The sequence below is a fragment of the Bos indicus genome, chromosome 26, assembly GCF_029378745.1.
Source record: "Bos indicus isolate NIAB-ARS_2022 breed Sahiwal x Tharparkar chromosome 26, NIAB-ARS_B.indTharparkar_mat_pri_1.0, whole genome shotgun sequence".
NCBI lineage: Eukaryota > Metazoa > Chordata > Mammalia > Artiodactyla > Bovidae > Bos > Bos indicus.
Genome location: NC_091785.1, coordinates 39,413,210 through 39,433,403, shown reverse-complemented (window position 1 = coordinate 39,433,403; position 20,194 = coordinate 39,413,210). Strand labels below are relative to the sequence as shown.

The 20,194-nt window shown below is 39.5% G+C and overlaps 1 protein-coding gene across 3 annotated transcripts in view; it reads left to right on the top strand.

The window, feature by feature from the left end:
- The window catches only part of MCMBP (minichromosome maintenance complex binding protein), a 39,442-nt gene extending 19,248 nt beyond the window's left edge, over positions 1 to 20,194 (top strand). Inside the window, exons 5-16 of one of the 3 annotated variants that reach the window (XM_019988695.2) lie at positions 479 to 580; positions 1,024 to 1,168; positions 3,742 to 3,893; positions 5,299 to 5,399; positions 6,473 to 6,645; positions 6,992 to 7,115; positions 8,312 to 8,429; positions 12,474 to 12,639; positions 13,577 to 13,710; positions 14,584 to 14,748; positions 17,616 to 17,704; positions 18,331 to 20,194. In XM_019988695.2, coding sequence (XP_019844254.1) covers positions 479 to 580; positions 1,024 to 1,168; positions 3,742 to 3,893; positions 5,299 to 5,399; positions 6,473 to 6,645; positions 6,992 to 7,115; positions 8,312 to 8,429; positions 12,474 to 12,639; positions 13,577 to 13,710; positions 14,584 to 14,748; positions 17,616 to 17,704; positions 18,331 to 18,457 — 1,596 coding nt within the window. In that variant the 3' untranslated portion in view covers positions 18,458 to 20,194. Of the gene's footprint in view, positions 1 to 478; positions 581 to 1,023; positions 1,169 to 3,741; positions 3,894 to 5,298; positions 5,400 to 6,472; positions 6,652 to 6,991; positions 7,116 to 8,311; positions 8,430 to 12,473; positions 12,640 to 13,576; positions 13,711 to 14,583; positions 14,749 to 17,615; positions 17,705 to 18,330 lie in introns of all 3 variants that reach the window. The other 2 variants (XM_070780940.1, XM_019988694.2) reach the window with 2 other exon arrangements.

Here is a 20,194-nt window from a genome sequence, read left to right as displayed (position 1 = left end):
AATCCACTTGCAGTGCAGGAGACCTGCATTCGATCCTTAGGTTGGGAAGATCCCCTGGAGGAGAGCACGGCAACCCACTCCAGTATTCTTGCCTGGAGAATTCCCATGGACAGAGGAGCCTGGCAGGCTACGGTCCATGGGGTCGCAGAGTCGGACACACTGAGCAAGAGGTGGTGCTGTGTTGCTGAAGAGTCGTAAGAGCACCGTACCAGGAAAAGGGGACTTTGGCCCTGGAAGGAAAGAAAGAAAGAAACAAAACCCACCGTGCTTATACATACCGTCTCAGGCTGTACATGCTGTATTGATGATTGCGTCTGAAGTGATTTTAGGCAGTTTTCATTTCAAAAATGATAGTTTAGATTTAGTAGTCGCTTGTTAATTAACTCAGTATGAAGTATTTACTGTGATTTTATAAACAACCTGAAAACACAGTTGCTAATTTTTTAAAGTTTTTTAATAAATTTTGTGAACATCACAGCCTCAGCAAGAAGTTGATTTAAACTCTCCACGAACTACTACTTTGGAGAGACAGACATTCTATTGTGTTCCAGTGCCTGGAGAATCTATGTGGGTAAAAGAAATATCCTTTATCTGAACCTTCTCATGTGTTGAATGCTTCCTGATAATTTTCTTAATTGAAGAAACCACAATTCATATTGATTTTTTTTTTTAAGCTTAGTCTTTTTACATCAATGAAGTTAGCTGGAAAAAATAATTTTTTTATCCTTGTTTCTTTTTTTATTTTTTTAATATATTGAGGTGTAGTTGGTTTACAATAGTGTATTAATTTCAGGTACAACATAATGATTCAAAAATTTTGGTAGATTTTACTTCGTATTAATTTGTTGTGCTATGCAATATATCTTTGTAGCTTATTTTTTGTATACATCAGTCGTCTTTTAAAAAAAAAATCTTTATTTTAACCAAGCTACCAAAGTAGTAGTCTTTTATTAGTCATAGAGGTAGCATAATTTTAGGATATTCCCCGGTTCATGCAAATCTTTCCTTAACCCTTCATTTAACGCCTATGTTAATGCCAACCAAGCTCGAGTCAGCCCTTCAACGTCTTACACCCCCAGCCGTCACAAGAGAAGCTATGAAGATGACGAAGATATGGATCTGCAGCCCAATAAACAGAAAGACCAGCATATGGGCGCCAGACAAGCAGGTAGCGTGTGCCATCCCGCGTTCTGGAGACTTCTGCTCTCTCGCAGTGGATTCATATTCAGAATTCATAGTTCTCTAAGCAGCTGTAGATTTAGGGGCTGGCAGTGATTGGACAGCTGTGCTTTCAGGTTTACCAGAATCATAGGCAGTTCTGAGAGTTGTAACAGTCGTGCTCTGGTCAGCCTGCGCTTCGTAACTGAGCGGTTAGGCGTCACTCGGAAGGGGCTGCTCTGCTGGCAGGTGTGAAGGGTCTCAAGTTGGGAAGCTAGGAAAGGGCTTTTGTGTTTCTTCATGTTTATTTTTCATCTCGGCCTTTAAGTAATACAAAAGCATAGTACTCTACTCTAAAAATGACTTATTTATATCTGAAAACATCCTTTCTTATTTTCTTTTTGGGATAATGATGCTCTAATTTAGTAAGACTAAGCACATTGGAGGAAAAACGTGAAGTTTTGGTACGCTGGATTACTTATTCCTAAACTTTAAAGCAAGTAACCCTTAGAATAGTCACAGTTCTGTTTGTTCTATTTAAAGTAGGTTTGTAGTAGTTTATGTATTAAAATATAATTAAAACGCAAGTAATTCTGATTATACAAGGAAGCCAAAAGTTGAAATTTTCTAAGAGAATTTCAAAATTGGTATATATCATTATTGATTTGCCAATCACAGTTTTTATGAGCAGTGAATTCCTTCATATGGCAGGTAAATAAGTTTGTCTTTATTTCTCCTTTTATGTCCTGTCACTTCTTAAAGGCAGAGGAAGTAAAACAAATGAATTAATTTAATCTGAAGAGTGGGTTAAGAGAGCAAATATAGCAATCAATGGTAAACAAAGATTTATTACTGAGTTTCATTTAACCATATATTATTCTACTTTATAAGTTCATATTACTGTATTTCTTTAAGCTAAGGCATATTTTTAAAATTGGAATGTTTTACACCAAATATATGCAAATGTAATAGTATTCTTTCTTTTTCTCTACTCACCCCCAAATGTTTATTCAAATTAATGGTGCATCATAACAGTAACCTTAAATACATATTAGAATCCAGGGCACATGGTAATTCTCTTTCTTGACATTTAAGCTGTTGATGCTTCTTTCTGTTTCTTGCCCCTTTGGTTTGCATGTCATACTTCGGGGCTTTTGCATACATCTGAGTGCATTAGTTGTGTAAAGTTTTACCTTGTTTGTGTCTTCCCTTGTGTTTCAAACAGTAAAGAATCTGCCTGTAATATGGGAGACCTGGGTTCAATGCCTGGGTTGGGAAGATCCCCTGGAGAAGGGAATGGCAACCCACTCCAGTATTATTGCCAGGAGAATTCCACGGACAGAGGAGCCTTGAGGGCTATAGTTCATGGTGTCATAAAGAGTCGGACACAACTGAGCGACTAACATTTAACCTTGTTTGTTGGTTTCTAGGCAATCTATCAGACTGTGTTGTGTTTATATATGTATATATTAAGCTGTTTTGGAGATAAGTGTAGATTCACATGCACTTACCAAAAAAAAATAATACAGAGAGATCCCCATATATCCTTGATGCAGTTTCAAGTGGGTCAGCATCTTATATAATTATAACATCTTGCATAATTATAGTAGAATGTCATAACCAGGAAACGGATATTGATATGGTCCATAGACGTCACTCAAAATTCACATTTTTACATGCACTTGTTTTTGTGCATTAGTCTGTGCAGTTTGATCACATATGTAGATTCATGTGACCACGACCACAGTCAGAATACAGAACAGTTCATTTCCTGGATCTCTTCTGTTGCCCTTTTAGAATCACATCTACCTCTCCTGCCTCTCTGCCTCCCCTCTGGCAATGACTAATTTGTTCTTCATCCCTAAATTTTGTCATTTATGAATGTTACATAAATGGAATGATACAGTATATAGACCTTATAGATTAGCTTTTGTCATTTGGCATAATTTCCTTTCTGTCCAAGTTATTGTTTATATCAGTAGTTTATTCTTTTGATTGCTGAGCAGTGTAGTGTGGTATGGCAAGCTATATTTTAATTCTAACTAGTTATCAGTCCTAAATTGTAACTACTTTAGGGTTACAGGCTATCTTTAAATGATCTTTGTAGCCCCAACAATTAGTCTAATTCCTGGTACATAGTGGAAGTTAGTAGTTGTTCAGTAAATAAGTTTATTGCTATGTGTGTTTATTTTATTCTGCTTAGTAAGTAGAAAGAACTATATTCTACCAAAGTGTTTTTATTGTCTGTAGACCCATATACTCATTGGGTCAAAGATGTTAAATAACCCTATTAAATATTAACTTTTAAAGTTACATCTAGGAAATTTGATAGTGGGGAGGGGCGGGAATCTGTTGCTGTTTTATTGTAGGGGAAGGTGATCACACTTCCAGATCTATGTAATCTTTGTTCCCTTTATAGGTGGCTTCTAGTGTGTGTTACTTCCTTTAAAATAGGAACAACTTGAAGTTTGCAAGCTCAGAAATATATCATTTCAGTCAAATGCAAAAGGCTGTTTAGGAATGTTCTTTATCTCCAGGAAGCCTTTAAAATGACGATGTGCAATGCTGTCCCTTTGAATTTAGGGAATGTTGGTGGTCTTCAATGGTGTGGCGAGCCAAAACGTTTAGAAACTGAAGCTTCTTCTGGACAACAGCTGAGCTCCCTAAACCTCTCTTCTCCTTTTGATCTGAATTTTCCATTGCCAGGAGAGAAGGGTCCTGCATGTCTCGTGAAGGTAAGAAAGTCTTTGACGGGTCTGATGCTGACAAAGATGTGCTAAGTGTCTCAGAAATTAAAACAGAAAAGTCTTAGCATTTGTGTTAGCGAGTTTTCTCTTGCTGCTGTAACAAATTGCTACAAATTTAGGTGGCTTAAAATAACAAAATTTATCATCTTAGAGGCTTTAGGCCAGAAGTCCAATGTGAATCTCACTGGGGATAAAATGAAAGTGGCTGCAAGACTGGTTCCTCTCTGAAGACTCCAGGGGGCAATCTCTCTTCTAGCCTTTTCCAGCTTCCAGAGGCTTGTGACCCCTTCCTCCATCTTCCAGGGCAGCAGTAATACAGCCCTCTGACCATTTTTTCATAGTCTTATCTCCCTCTGGCCATAGGTAGGACAGGTTCTCTAATTTTAAGGACATGAGTAATTATAGATCGAGCCCACTCATGCAGTCCAGAGTAATCTCCCCATCTTAAGGTCCTTTAATTTATATAAGTCCCTTTTACATGTAAGGTAACATATTCAAGGATTCCAGTGAGATGTGGATATGTGTATGGCGGGGAGGGGGCATTTTATCTACCACAGCATTGTCTTTATTTTTTAAAAAATGAATATTTCAAATAGAGGTGAAACAGAATTTAAATTGATATCTATATTCTTCCTGTATCATTTCTAAGTTACTAATTTCTGCTTTATTTTCACCATTCTTTCTTTTCTTATCAATTAGATTTAAAATAAGGTAGAAGAAAATCTGTTAACAGTTTGTTCCCCTATTTTGCTCATTCTGGTTTTTTAATCGTGAGCAGAGAACAAGTGATACAAGTTTCAGAAACAATCAGTGAGAATTTCCATTCTTAGTTGTTATGGTTTTAAGTTAAATGGCACTTCAGCTATGTAGCACAGGAACTAGAATTAGCCCATTTTTCCTTCAGTGCTTCTCTTAGGTCTCCCCAGTAAGCAGCTGTGACAGTTTCTAATGTCCATCTTGATAGACGGCTTTGGAGGTTTGGCTCTTTATCGTGAGAAGCCTCATGGCCATTTGAAGTCTGTGTCAGTCCTCCTAATACTGCATAGCTTGTGAATAAGTCCAAAGTTAATAATACTCAGTTTCCCCCATCTCTCAATGGAGTTAATAGATTTTGAGATAACTCATGTTTCTGGTTTTAGTTCATCCTTTGGGAAAAGCTTTTCTCTGAAGTAGTGGGAAAACAGACATTGGTCAGGAGTCCTGTGTTTTAGTTGGTATTTGCTAACCAGCAAAATGGCTTCAGGTAAGAGCCTTACCTCCCTTGGTCTCCATTTATCAAATAAAGGAGATGCTGTAAGGTTCATTTTGTGATTATTATTACTTCAAGGCTAATATCTTATGCTTTTTTGATGCCATTGAGTCCTAACTGTGATTTTGTGTGGCCTCTTGTTAGGTCTATGAAGACTGGGATTGTTTTAAAGTAAATGATGTTCTTGAGTTATATGGCATACTCTCTGTGGATCCTGTGCTAAGTATACTGAATAATGATGAAAGGTGAGTCTATTTTGAAATAATTTCAAACTTTGAGAAAAGTTGGAGGATGGTTATATAAAGAACTCCCTTTTCGCTTCATTCAGATTTACAGGTTGTTAACACTTCAGCTCCGTCTGTTTTGTCATTCATTTGTGCTTATTTTTATATACATACATTTTTATACATGTGTAGTTTTTGCAAACACTTGAGAGTAAGTTGTGTATTCATATCCTAAATACTTGCTGTGTCCATATTTCATATATAATCAGAGTATAGCTACACAGTTTGGGAATTTGCGTGAATACACAGTGCAGTAACCGTAGGCCACGCCAAACTTCTCCAAGTGTCTCAGCGCTGTTCTTTCTGGCAGTCCTTTTCTCTGTCCAGGATCCATAGGATCGCTCTCTGCATTAACCTGCAGCAGTCTCCAGCTCTTAGTTGTCCTTCAAGGCCTTGATACTTCTCTTTTCTTTTTTTTTTTCCCCCTGTCCTTCAATGTATTGACACTTTCCTTGACACTGAGAAAATTCATTTCTCATAGTACGGAGGCACCAAGGTTGAGACACCAGCATTTAGTGAGGGCCCATTTCCTGGCTTGTAGATGGCTGTCTTCTTGCTGTGTCCTTACATGGCAGAGCAGACTCGCTGCACTGAAGAGTACAGACCAGTTACTCTGTAGGACGTCTGTCCGTTTGGGTTTATCTGATGTGACAGATTAGGTCACATCAGATTAGATTGTGATTAGATTCCAGCTATGCATTTGGGGCAGAAAACTACAAAGTGATATATTCTTCTCAGTGCATCACTTCTGGAGGTGCAGTGTCCTCTTACTGGTGAAGTTCTTTTTGATCACTTTGTTATATTTGGTACACACGTGTACATACGTATACCTTTATCATAATGTGACATATGTAGGTAGCCTGAAATCTTTCATGTAACAGTTTACGAAGACGAGGAGCATTTTCTGTTCTCTCAGGAGAAGTGCAGGTGGAACTGTCCTCGGCTTGAGTTCCCATCTCATTTTCAGACACAGATGTTACTTTTTCGTGTGTACAGCTGCCGCCTCTGAACCGAGCTCTGTCTTCTCTCGGCAGGGACGCCTCTTCGCTGCTGGACCCGATGGAGTGCACGGACATGGCTGAGGAACAGAGGGTGCACAGTCCTCCTGCCTCCTTAGTGCCAAGAATCCACGTGGTCCTGGCCCAGAAGCTGCAGCACATCAACCCCTTACTGCCTGCTTGCCTTAACAAAGAGGAGAGCAAGACCTGTAAGTGTAAGTGCTGACACCTCGTGGCCCAGAGACTCACCCGGCGTGCGGGAGCTGCGTTTTGTGGCACTGTCGGTCAGGTGCTCAGCTGTTAGGAAAAGTTCCTCCATCGGTCACCATCGCTTTGCCCGTTTTCCTGTGTGTTAATTCTCTTCATTAAAATGAGGCCTCTCCCAAAAGGTATACCCTTGTCTTGTTTTGACAGTTGGCATCACTCACGGGCCAGTGTTAGAAGTCCGTCCAGTTGTCTGCTGGTGTGCACTGCTTTGTTGCATAGTTACTTTTTAGCCAGAGGCACGCGAGGGCCTGGCGTGTCTGCTCAATCTGGTCGCCCTTCTCTCTCCAGTTGTTTCCGGTTTCATGTCCGAGTTGTCTCCAGTCAGAGCAGAACTGCTTGGCTTCCTCACTCATGCCCTTCTGGGAGACAGCTTGGCCGCTGAGTACCTTATATTACATCTCATCTCTACAGTGTAAGTGCTGTGTTCCTGGGAGTTGGGTATTTTGTTGAGAGGGACAAAGAAGAGGAAGGTTTCTGAGATAATTTGTTTTGTTCATTAGGCTTCATCCCCAGATGGTTTTTATTTGTTCAGTGCAACAGCTGTTACACCTAATCTCAGATATTCCTTTTTTCAGCTTTTCTCAGGGTCACGTGTAGCATTTTGATTGTATCTCCTTAAATTTAAGAGCTAAAACTAGGCATGGAACCTAGCTGATGAGTAAAATAAGCTGTCTTGTCATTTTTGCAGTCTGTAAGTCCCCTGTTTATACCTCCTGAGGCTCTGTGTCTACAGTCCGCGAGGCCGCTGGGTGGCCTCACTTGTCCATGGACGTGAGCCCCTCTTCCTCTCACCTCGCTATAGGTCTTTGTTTCCCGATTTCAAAGTAATGTGCGTGCCTTCAGTAAGCTCCAAGGGCATAAAGAAGAAAGCAGAAACTGCCTGCAATCTCACCACTTAGAGATGGTGTCGGTTAACAGACCTTGGTAGCTGATGATGTCAGCTCTTTCTGTTTGTGTGTGTATACCTCCCTACGTGGTCTCAGTTATACTCTAAATAGATCATTAGCTTGCTTTTATCATTAATAAATAGTAGACATTCTCCCATCATAATTCTCCTTGAGCCTTTTAATGGCTGTACAGTATCTTTCGTTATAGACAGTTGTACCTTTCCCCTAAATGTTAGGCTTCCCTAGTTTTTCTCTGTTTAAATAACTCTGTAGTAGACATGTTTGTGCTAATAACCCTTTGCTCAGGCAGGGTTGGGACAGTAGTACATAATGGTGGAATGGGCGGATGCGGGGACCGAATGGGCTGTGTTCAGGTCCAGCCCTACCACTTCATGGCTGTACGAGTGTCGGCGTACGATTTAAACGCCTCATATCTCTCATCTGTAAGATGAAAATAATATTACCTACCTCAGAGTGTTTGGGAATTAAGTGATAAAGTACTTAGAACAGTACCTGGCACAGGGTAGAAGAACAACACCAGCATTTAAGTATTGGCTGTTATTTTCATTATTGTTTCTGTTTTTTAAAAAAGCTGATGAGAGCAATCTGCTTTATTTGTAATGACAGTATTAAGCTAATTTTTCTTTGTTTGCCTTTTGATGGAGATCAGGAAATCACTTGAGTGTCTTATTGGTTTAAACCTTTTTTTTTTTTTTTTTAGATACACAAGAAGAGATGTTCTTCCACTAGGAAAATTTACGGTTAACTTGAGTGGTTGTCCACGGAATAGTACCTTCACGGAACACTTATATCGAATTATTCAACATCTGGTTCCAGCAGTAAGATCAATATAAACACGTGTTATAAACCTAAGCACACTTTAAAAGTCCATCTAATGGTCTTTCATTCAACCCAAATATTTAACTTTGAGATTTTAATAGATCTCATTAAGGGGAAACAAAGCCTGCCAGTTTCATAATTTAAAATGTACTTACCTTTAAACATTTCACTTTTCCTTTGTTGCCTTAGCATGAATTTCTTTGAATAACAGTTAATACAACTGTAGTAATTCCTTTAACATTGTACTCTCCTTTGATGCCAGTTCGTTTGTACTATTTGGTATCCTTTGTATGCCTTAAGATTTTAAATGTCAATTAACTCTAAATTGTAGGAGTATAATTCTTTTTAGTTGAGGAAATAACTTTATCTCTGCTGCCCAAGTGTAATTCCTGTTTGAAAGTCAAGCTACCTTTATTTGCCAGGGCATCTGGAATGAAGTGTTTGTGTGGTGGTAAGATCTTAGGGGAATAGCTTCTGATTAGTTGTGTGCCTGGCAATGCTGATCACACCTTACTTTGGAAATTTAACAGATTGAAGTAGATCATTCATTTATCCAGTGTTAACTGATCATTCATTTACCCAGTTTATTCAGTGTCTTCTGGGCCCTTAAGAAACACAGCAATAGACCAAGTAGACCAGCATTCCTCACTGTCCTTGACTTTCAGATCAGATCAGATCAGTCGCTCAGTCGTGTCCGACTCTTTGAGACCCCATGAATCGCAGCATGCCAGGCCTCCCTGTCCATCACCAACTCCCCGAGTTCACTCAGACTCATGTCCATCGAGTCAGTGATGCCATCCAGCCATCTCATCCTCTGTCGTCCCCTTCTCCTCCTGCCCCCAATCCCTCCCAGCATCAGAGTCTTTTCCAATGAGTCAACTCTTCTCATGAGGTGGCCAAAGTACTGGAGTTTCAGCTTTAGCATCATTTCTTCCAAAGAAATCCCAGGGCTGATCTCCTTCAGAATGGACTGGTTGGATCTCCTTGCAATCCAAGGGACTCTCAAGAGTCTTCTCCAACACCATAGTTCAAAAGCTTCAATTCTTCGGCACTCAGCTTTCTTCACAGTCCAACTCTCACATCCATACATGACCACTGGAAAAACCATAGCCTTGACTAGACGGACCTTTGTTGGCAAAGTAATGTCTCTGCTTTTGAATCTGCTATCTAGGTTGGTCATAACTTTCCTTCCAAGGAGTAAGCGTCTTTTAATTTCATGGCTGCAGTCACCATCTACAGTGATTTTGGAGCCCAGAAAAATAAAGTCTGACACTGTTTCCCCATCTATTTCCCATGAAGTGATGGGACCTGATGCCACGATCTTCATTTTCTGAATGTTGAGGTTTAAGCCAACTTTTTCACTCTCCACTTTCACCTTCATCAAGAGGCTTTTTAGTACCTCTTCACTTTCTGCCATAAGGGTGGTGTCATCTGCATATCTGAGGTTATTGATATTTCTCCCGGCAATCTTGATTCCAGCTTGTGCTTCTTCCAGTCCAGCGTTTCTCATGATGTACTCTGCATATAAATTAAATAAGCAGGGTGACAATACACAGCCTTGACATACTCCTTTTCCTATTTGGAACCAGTCTGTTGTTCCATGTCCAGTTCTAACTGTTGCTTCCTGACCTACATACAGATTTCTCAAGAGGCAGATCAGGTGGTCTGGTGTTCCCATCTCTTTCAGAATTTTCCACAGTTTATTGTGATCCACACAGTCAAAGGCTCTGGCATAGTCAATAAAGCAGAAATAGATGTTTTTCTGGAACTCTCTTGCTTTTTCCATGATCCAGAGGATGTTGGCAATTTGATCTCTGGTTCCTCTGCCTTTTCTAAAACCAGCTTGAACATGAGGAAATTCACGGTTCACAAATTGCTGAAGCCTGGCTTGGAGAATCTTAAGCATTACTTTACTAGCGTGTGAGATGAGTGCAATTGTGCAGTAGTTTGAGCATTCTTTGGCATTGCCTTTCTTTGGGATTGGAATGAAAACTGACCTTTTCCAGTCCTGTGGCCACTGCTGAGTTTTCCAAATGTGCTGGCATATTGAGTGCAGCACTTTCACAGCATCATCTTTCAGGATTTGAAAGAGCTCATCTGGAATTCCATCACCTCCAGCAGCTTTGTTCATAGTGATGCTTTCTAAGGCCCACTTGACTTCACATTCCAGGATGTCTGGCTCTAGGTGAGTGATCACACCATCGTGATTATCTGGGTCGTGAAGATCTTTTTTGTACAGTTCTTCTGTGTATTCTTGCCATATCTTCTTAATATCTTCTGCTTCTGTTAGGTCCATACCATTTGTGTCCTTTATCGAGCCCATCTTTGCATGAAATGTTCCTTTGGATTCTGTTGTTTTCCTCTATTTCTTTGCATTGATTGCTGAAGAAGGCTTTCTTATCTCTTCTTGCTATTCTTTGGAAGTCTGCATTCAGATGTTTGTATCTTTGCTTTTCTCCTTTGGTTTTTTGCTTCTCTTCTTTTCACAGCTATTTGTAAGTCCTCCCCAGACAGCCATTTTACTTTTTTGGCATTTCTTTTCCATGGGGATGGTCTTGATCCCTGTCTCCTGTACAGTGTCACGAACCTCAGTCCATAGTTCATCAGGCACTCTGTCTATCAAATCTAGGCCCTTAAATCTATTTCTCACTTCCACTGTATAATCATAAGGAATTTGATTTAGGTCATACCTGAATGGTCTCATGGTTTTCCCTACTTTCTTCAATTTCATTCTGAATTTGGCAATAAGGAGTTCATGGTCTGAGCCACAGTCAGCTCCTGGTCTTGTTTTTGCTGACTGTATAGAGCTTCTCCATCTTCGGCTGCAAAGAATATAATCAATCTGATTTTGGTGTTGACCATCTGGTGATGTCCTTGTATAGAGTCTTCTCTTGTGTTGTTGGAAGAGGGTGTTTGTTATGACCAATGCATTCTCTTGGCAGAACTCTTACTAGTCTTTGCCCTGCTTTATCCCGTATTCCAAGGCCAAATTTGCCTGTTACTCCAGGTGTTTCTTGACTTACTACTTTTGCATTCCAGTCACCTATAATGAAAAGGACATCTTTTTTGGGTGTTAGTTCTAAAAGGTCTTGTAGGTCTTCGTGACTGACTTTACTCTCTTAAAAAATCACTGAGGCCTCAGAGAGAAATGGTTTGTGTGGGTCGTTTGTATCCTCAATTTACCATCTTAGAAATTAAAACATACTAAGATAGTCATTGAAAACAAACCAATTATATATGAACATAAGTAAAATTGTGAAAATAGCTATTTTTCCCAAACAAAAAAAAATCAGTGATAAAAGTGACGTTTTAAATTTTTGCCAGTCTCTGTAATGTCTGGATTAATAAACAGCTGGATTGGCATATCTGTTTCTGCATTCAGTCTATCGTAACATGATGTTTTGACTGAAGTATATGAAGGAAAGCTAGCCTCACACAGATGAAAACGTAGTTGGCGAAGGAAGGACTGTGTCAACAGCCTTTTCAGATAACTGTGGATGTTCTTTGTGGATGTTCTGATACTGAACAAAAAACTGTCCATGTGGTATTTTCTTCAAAAAGAGTTGCAAGTGTGAAATCTGAGATCTCATCAGTGAGCTTTTTATGCTCTGCTGTCATAAATTCGTTGGTCTCTCTTGCACACTGAATGGATCCTTTATCCGGGATTTTGACCTCATGGGACCCCATAAACGAGTCTTAGCAAGCTTCTGGCGATATCTTTTTTTTTAAGCCTCTGTGTATTTGAGATACATATACCAATGTATATCTCAGTGGTCTATGGTTTGTTTCTGGTTCACTAGTAAAATAAAAACTATTCTCCAGGAATACGGAACAGGACAGTTGAGAATAAACCAGCTCATAGAATCAGAGAAATTCTTACTGAGGATGTAGAAATTTTTGTTTCTGAGAGCTCCAGAAACCATGAGCCTACTCCCTTAAAAATTGATAAGATCTTTCTCTCCATATAAAAGGTAGTGTTTAACTCCAAATACATATTTTCTTAAAAGAGCAAAACTTGCTAATTAGGAAATTTCTCTTTGCAGTCTTTTCGTCTACAGATGACTATAGAGAACATGAACCACTTGAAGTTCATTCCCCACAAAGACTATACAGCCAATCGCTTGGTCAGCGGGCTCCTGCAGCTGCCCAGCAACACTTCGCTTGTAATTGACGAGACTCTCCTGGAGCAGGGGCAGCTGGACACACCAGGTGTGTGCACCGACGTTTCCCCACCGTTTTTAAGTCCCAGTGAGGCCAGGCTGGGTAATGGTTTTCTAAAAATATAACCGTGAACAAGGGCAGATTCACACTTCACAGATATTTAAGATAAAGGCTTGCTCTGTGAATTTAGTTAAAGCTTATATGGTAAACAAATAAGTTGTGTACATCAGCTGTGTTTTATGATGGTATGAAAATTGTACCATGATACAGGTAAGTGATATAGCTTTTTAAAGGCTGCAAGGAAGGAGGCTTTGCCTTTAATCCTATATTATCTGAAAAGAAAACTTGTAGAAAAGACCTAATAAAACATTTTTTTTACCAACCAATGTGATTAAACTTCTTTCCCAAAGAATCAAAATATTTAGAAGATCAAATGGCTTGAACTAAAATGTTATGGAACATGTTATGAAATTATAAGAAAGCAGATTGCTTTACCTGTGCTCAAATGAGAATGCAGAAGACACTTTGCTAGTAATCAGTTCAAGAGGTAAAGGTAGAAAAAGCAGTGTTAGATGGGGTAGAATTAAGGCAAAAATGAGTATAAATTCATTAAAATTCAATAACCTCATCTCTGTATAAAAACCGTTTTGGTCCTGCCAGATTATTTTAGCCCTGTGAACACATCACATACAAAGTAATCTTATTTTTTTGGAAACTGTTTTCTGTCTAATTGCACACCATATGCTTGATAGTAAATTTTGGGTGGGTAGGTGGGGAATCTTGGCTCCAGAAATATGTTTTATCTATCTTGACAAATACTTTCTGTGAACCCTCTTAGTTAATGGTCATTTAGAAAATTGGACAGTGCCTCTCATACTTTTTTAAAGCAGTAGAAATCTCATGTCTTATTATCAGTGTCAGCAAAACTAATTTGGTTAAGTAATTAAAATCAAGCGACTGAAAAATTGTTTTCTTGCTTTTGTAGGTGTTCATAATGTGACTGCCCTGAGCAACCTAATAACTTGGCAGAAGGTGGATTATGACTTCAGCTACCACCAGATGGAATTTCCCTGCAACATTAATGTTTTTATTACTTCAGAGGGGAGATCGCTCCTGCCGGTACGAGGGGTCATTTTGAAATGGAGGGCAGTTATTGGAGAGAGATTGGGACTTCTGCTTTGTTTCTTGGCACTGCATATTATCAATAAGCTTAGCTTGTTTCAAAATTGTGGCTGCTGATTATTAATGAGGAAATTGAATATTTTGGTTCTCTGGGATGAACACCTAGTATCTAGAAAATTATAGGCAAGGAAAGAAAGCTGTTGGCAGCAGAAACCCCCACATGTGGGGAGAAGAAGCTGTCTGTAAATTACCTGATTAACATCCAGACCTTGGTTCTTGTTGCCTCTGTTCCACTGTTTTCTGCGAATCTTTCGTGAGAAATATTTGAGAGTTCCCTTTAGAATGTTTCTAATCAACCTGGTTACTTGAGTGGTTCATGGAAGAGCACCTTTACTTCTGAGTCTTTTAATGATGAGAAATATGCCCAGTTGCTTGAAAGACATCTAGTTGCTCGCATCTAATGTGCTCACCCGTGATGTTTGAGGACTGCCTGTGAATGAGAACGAGGTGGCCCAGTGGTGAGCTTCTGTGGTGAAAGTGTGATTTGCTTTATGTGGTGTCTGAAATCCAGTATATTCCATGACGAAGGAAACATCTAAAACGTTTTAATTAGCCACTTTGTAGAGATGCACTCTCTTTCTATATGCTTACTGATAACTGGGGAAACATAAGTAACCAAGAAAAGGCTAGCTTTGGTAATTATCACTGCGTATTTACAGTTCACATAAGTTAATATTAAAAAGTGACCTCCCCCTAATAATAAATCACATTTCCTATTTCCCTCAGGGATCTGATAGAGCTGAAGCATCCCCTAAAAATTTAGATTAATTTAGGAACTTGGAAAATACTGTGTACTGTTTCTCTTTTTAGGCAGACTGCCAGATCCACTTACAGCCACAGCTAATGCCACCAAACATGGAGGAGTACATGAACAGCCTTCTCTCAGCAGTGCTGCCCTCTGTGCTGAATAAATTCCGCATCTATCTGACCCTTTTGAGGTTCCTGGATTATAGCATCTCTGATGAAATAACCAAGGTGTGTTTGGGTTAAAACAAAGGATTTCTCTGTGTTGAATTGGAATAATCAATTTACATTTACTGTAATTACTGATAAGGTAATTTTGCTTTTGTTTTCTATGTCATAATGTCTTTTGTTCCTCTGTTAATGTCTTTTGTTTGAAATAGATATTACTAGTGTACAACTTTTAATTTTGTCTTCTATGACACAAATTTTTTTTTGTTAGTAGTTGCCTTGGGAGCTATATTAACATCTTAATTATGATAATCTGGGATTAATTTAGGATTAATGCCGATTTACTTATAATAGTATGCAAAAGCTTTGCTCCTTCATAATTCCATTTCTTCCTTTGTGCTTTATTATCATTCAGATTACATCTTATATTGTATGTCTGTCAACACATTTATGAGTATTGCTTTATGCAGTTGTCTTTAAAGACATTTGTACTGCCTTTTGTATTTACCTGTGTCGATACCCTTACCAGTGATCTTCCCATGGATCCAAGTTACTTTCACTTCAGCCTGGAGAACTTTCATATTTCTCAGGGTTATTCTGTAAGGGAGATCTGCTTGTGACAAATTCTGTGTTTTTGCTTATCTGGGAATGTCTTAATTTCTCCTTAATTTTTGAAAGTGAACTAATTTTGCTAGGTGTGAAATTCTTAGATCATAGGCTTGTTCTGTCAGCACTTCGAGTAAGTCCTCCAGCTGCCTTTTGGACTTTGTGATAAGAAGTGAGTTTCCAGTGAGAGGATTCTTTGTACATTAGTGAGTCATTTCTCTCTTGTCCTTTCAGGATTCTCTCTGGCTCTTGACAGTTGGGCTGTGATGTGTCTAGATGTGGATCTCTGAGTTTACCCTGCTTGCAGTTTATTGAGTTTCTTGGATATGCAGATTAATGCATACTTTGGGGAGGTTTTCAAGACATTTGGTACATCTCTGACCATTATTTAAGTTTCTTCTTGCCCCTTTCTCCCTCCTCCCTGGCATTCCCAGGTGTGTATGTGGTACACTCGATGGGTCCCACGGGTCTTTGAGGTTCTGTTCAATAATCTTGGTCAGCCTGTCTACAGATTTTCTGAATCTTCTGCCAGTTAAATTCTGCTGTTGAGCCTTTCAAGTGAATTTTTAATTTAAGCTGTATTTTTCAACTTCAGAATATGTTTTAAGTAATTTCTCTTTATTGATATTTTCTATTTGATATCATTCTCATGCTTTCAGTTAAAGAACTGTTTCCCTTTAGTTCTCTGAATATATTTAAAATACCTGAGTTAAGGTCTTTGTGTAGTAACTCCAATGTTTAGGTTTCCTCAAGGACTTCTTCTTTTCCCACAAAGCAGGCCAGGCATTCTTGTTTCTTTGTAGATCTTCCAGTTTTTGTGTTGGAAGCCTGGTGCTTTAAATAATATAATCTGGCACCTCTGCTCTGGCAGATTCTCCCCTGCCCTAGGGTTTGTTGTTTAGTGACTTTTCTGAATTGATTTCTAAAAGTCTGTATTCTTAGTTGTATGTGGGCACAGAAGCTCCCTCAGTTCAGTGGTCAGTGATTGGAGAGAAATTTAATTTCCTTAGATGCTTGCAAGTAGTCTCCCACTATAAGCCAGGGGACCCTATGTCCATGGTGGGGCCAGTCTTGGGCACTGAGCCATGCAGTTGACAGCGCTGCCCTGGCCTTTGCCTTCTGCTCGCACAGGGCCTCAGGGCTGTGAGGAGTGAGCGCATACGGCCTGCCTGCTCAGGCTCAGATCTGACAGGGTTGTGAGGAGTGAGCGCGTACGGCCTGCCTGCTCAGGCTCAGATCTCCTGACAGGGCTGTGAGGAATGAGCGCGTACGCCTGCCTGCTCAGGCTCAGATCTCCTGACAGGGCTGTGAGGAGTGAGCGCGTGCGGCCTGCCTGCTCAGGCTCAGATCTCCTGAGCACGTGCACAGCCCTGGGCCTGTGTGTGGCCGTGTAAATTCCTGGTGGTCAGGGGAATATATGGACATTTCATTCCTAGATTTTCTTTTTAATGGTTTAGATTAGCCTGCTGTTTGCCCCATCTACTGTCCAGGGTCTGGGGCAGCTGAGGTGGTCGATACTTGCTTCTGATTGTTTCTGATAAACATTCAGTGGGGGGTGGAGTGGGGGGAGACAAGCTGTTCACATTGAACAAGCTCCCAGTCAGGTAAAATAAAGATAGCAAGACAGTAAAGCAATTATTCTTCAATTAAAAAAAAAAAAAGCCAGCCTTGCGAATGTGTTCTTGGGAGGAACCACCAGGCAGTCAAGTAATGACAGTTCTCTGGGCATGGTGCTTTGACACTCCAGCCCCACCAGCCCCTCCAGTGGTTGCCTGACCGTTTTCACGGCTGCTTGGAGATGGGGAGGGAATAGGGCAAATTTAAATGCCTCAAAGCACTATGTTCTTTTGTCTTTCTTGGAGAAAGTGCTCCCCAGTTTATTTCAGGGGTCTGGTTAATTTCTAGTATTGAAGGAGCTGATTGTGATCATTTTTACCAGTGTTCTTGTTCTCTTTAATGGTGGGGGAGTTTTCAGAGGTCCTGACTTGGCCAATGTTGCTGACATCTCTCTTCCCTGTATTTAAAGGCATCGTGTTTTGCTATGCGAATTGCTGGTTTGCATCTGTCTGTCTGACCTCAAATGAGTCGAGTTTTGTTATTCTGTTTCCAGCACTCTCCTCAGTGGTATAATTTAGGTGTAAAGTTTGGTTTGGGTCCTTTTACCCATACTGTCTCATTTGTCCAAGGTGCAGGGCTGACCTCATTTTCACATTGGGCAAGGACCGTCTTACTTTAGCTTGGTGAAGAATCCTTTTCCCTACAAAATGCAAATATCATTTCCTCATAAGGAATAACTTTAAAGTTGATTTACTCTTTTGATAAAGGCAGTTGAAGACGACTTTGTGGAGATGCGCAAGAACGATCCTCAGAGCATCACTGCCGACGATCTCCACCAGTTACTCATCGTAGCTCGGTGAGTCAGTCCCCGTCCACCGTTGCCTTTTCAGCGACCTGTGGCTAACTCTCCTTATTTAGGATAACTGAGGCAGACTTATAAAATGGAAATGAACGGTTCGCTTCTGAAAACCCCCTTGTGAAATGGCTCACGGAGGGGGAATTACGTTTGGCCAGAGTCACTTCAGTGGACAAGGCATGCTCCTTGTTCTCCACTCAAAGGGAAGAAAGTGAAAGTATTAGTCACACATTTGTATCTGACTCTCTGCAACCCTGTGGACTGTAGCCTGCCAGGCTCCTCTGTCCATGGAATTCTCCAGTCAAGAATACTGGAGTGGGTAGCCATTCACTTCTCCAGAGGATCTTCCTGACCCACGGATCGAACCCCAGTCTCGTACACTGCAGGCAGATTCTTTACCACGTGAGCCACCAGGGACGCCCCACTCAGGGAATCACCCTCCAAATCTGACTCTGAAAGGATTCCTCTGTAGAAGTCTTAACTTGGCTGTTGAGCTGGGTAGCTACCAGATGGTCTTGTCTCCCACAACAACATTTTTTTAAAAACTTCTAAACCAATTTTTTTTTCCCCCCAAAGGCTTTATTCTAGGTCTAGAGTCTGTAATTTGTTTCTGTATTTCAAACCAGGTTTCTGTCTCTCAGTGCTGGTCAGACAACGCTGTCAAGAGAACGATGGCTAAGAGCCAAGCAGCTGGAGTCTTTAAGAAGAGCCAGGCTTCAACAGCAGAAATGTGTCAACGGAAATGAACTTTAAAGGTCTGACATCTATAAAGAGTAATGGGCAAATTCTAGCCACATTATTGTAAAATTCAAATATCATTTATATCACATTGTTTTGTAGATAATTTGTATCAAAGAAACTGATGACTTTTCCTGAAATCACGCCTGGTAACATCTAAAGTTTATATAATATTCAGTAAGGGCTTTTACCTTACTGATTTTATGGAGCTTTTGAATTTTGTTTTATAATTATATAAATTAGTAACAATGTACAAAAATGTATTTGATATTAAAAATTTAATATTGATAATGTTGCTGATATACCATTTCCTTAGTTTCCTTAGCTTCAGCTAAGTCATAGGCCAGACTCTGTTGAAATAAGAAATGTGAACATCATTTGAAGAAAACTGTTGCAATTCCAAAGTCAAAGGAATTGCTCACTTCAGATTTTTGTCTCTCCAATGAACAGCGGGTCTGAATGTGCATAGTGGTCCAAGTTTGGGGAATGGAGCATACTTGCCGTTAATCACATATGTAGTATCATTTCCCAGACACTGGACCACACCTTTTTTCCATTTATTTAATAGTTGTTAACAACATGAAAAGCAAGTCTTTAAATGGCAGTGGTTCCCAGACTTTTGGGTTTCATGGACCAGTAATATTTCCAAAAATTGTGGGGGATTGAGAGTTGCCAATTTATTTTGCCAAGTAATGAAAGAAGTCACTGTATTATCGTTTTTTTTTCCATAAAAGAACAGTCTCAGAACAAGAGAGTCCTTTAAATGGAATAAATGTAGCTATTTTGGAAGGAAAAAAACGCACTATATTGTCCTTATTTTTCTCATTTTACTCCAGTGCATTTGGGAACCACTGTTTATGGGACTTACTTAAAGGGAATGCTGCCTGCCCTGTGAAGTTGTTTTGCCCAAAGAGGAAGAGAACAAAATAATTTAACTTTTAAAAAAATGCCTTCTTCAGAAAAAAAATTGGTTTTTATTCTTTTCCTAATAAATGTCATTTAGTTGCTTTGATGATTACCTTGCATTTTGAACTTCTTATATGTTTATCCATTAGTTCAGCTAACATTATCTGCTAGTCCAGGAATGCCCTGATAAAACTGTATGTAGGTAGGTTATCACCAAATTACAGTTTTAACAAATTTTTAAAGGAACAAAAATATTATCCATAGCTAGAATGCAAATTGATACAGCATAGTAGTATAATTGTGGCATCCAGAATCTTTGGAAAGGTTAGAACATTACTTTGTTACACTACCACTGGTTACATATAAAAATTAGTTTCTTTAGTCAGTAATGTAGGAACATTAGAGATCAGTTAAATGATTAGTTAAATTTGGCATTCCCCTAGCCCCGGAGCCTGAACTGAGAAAACAGGGTCAGCCTTGAAAATGGAGCAATCTACTATGCCTCATGAACTGAAGTGGAAATTATTAGTTCTTTAACTTTTCCTAAACTCAAATCTATTTTTATAAACTAATGTAAATAATCTGTTTATACTTAGAATTCTAACTGGTTTTCATTTTTATAACTGGTAGACTAGACTTTCCTTAAACTTTTAGAAATAAAACAAAGGCTCAGCTGGATTTGTGAGAATAAACTTCAACAGAGTAGGTTAGTTCCTGTGCGTTTACTGTGCCAATGTGGATTGTAATTTACCAAAGAGAAGTACAGAATTTGCCTGGTCTTACAGAAAAGTTCCCTTGAAAGGAAAACCCTCTTTCAAATAAATAAAACTTACCAAATTACTAGTA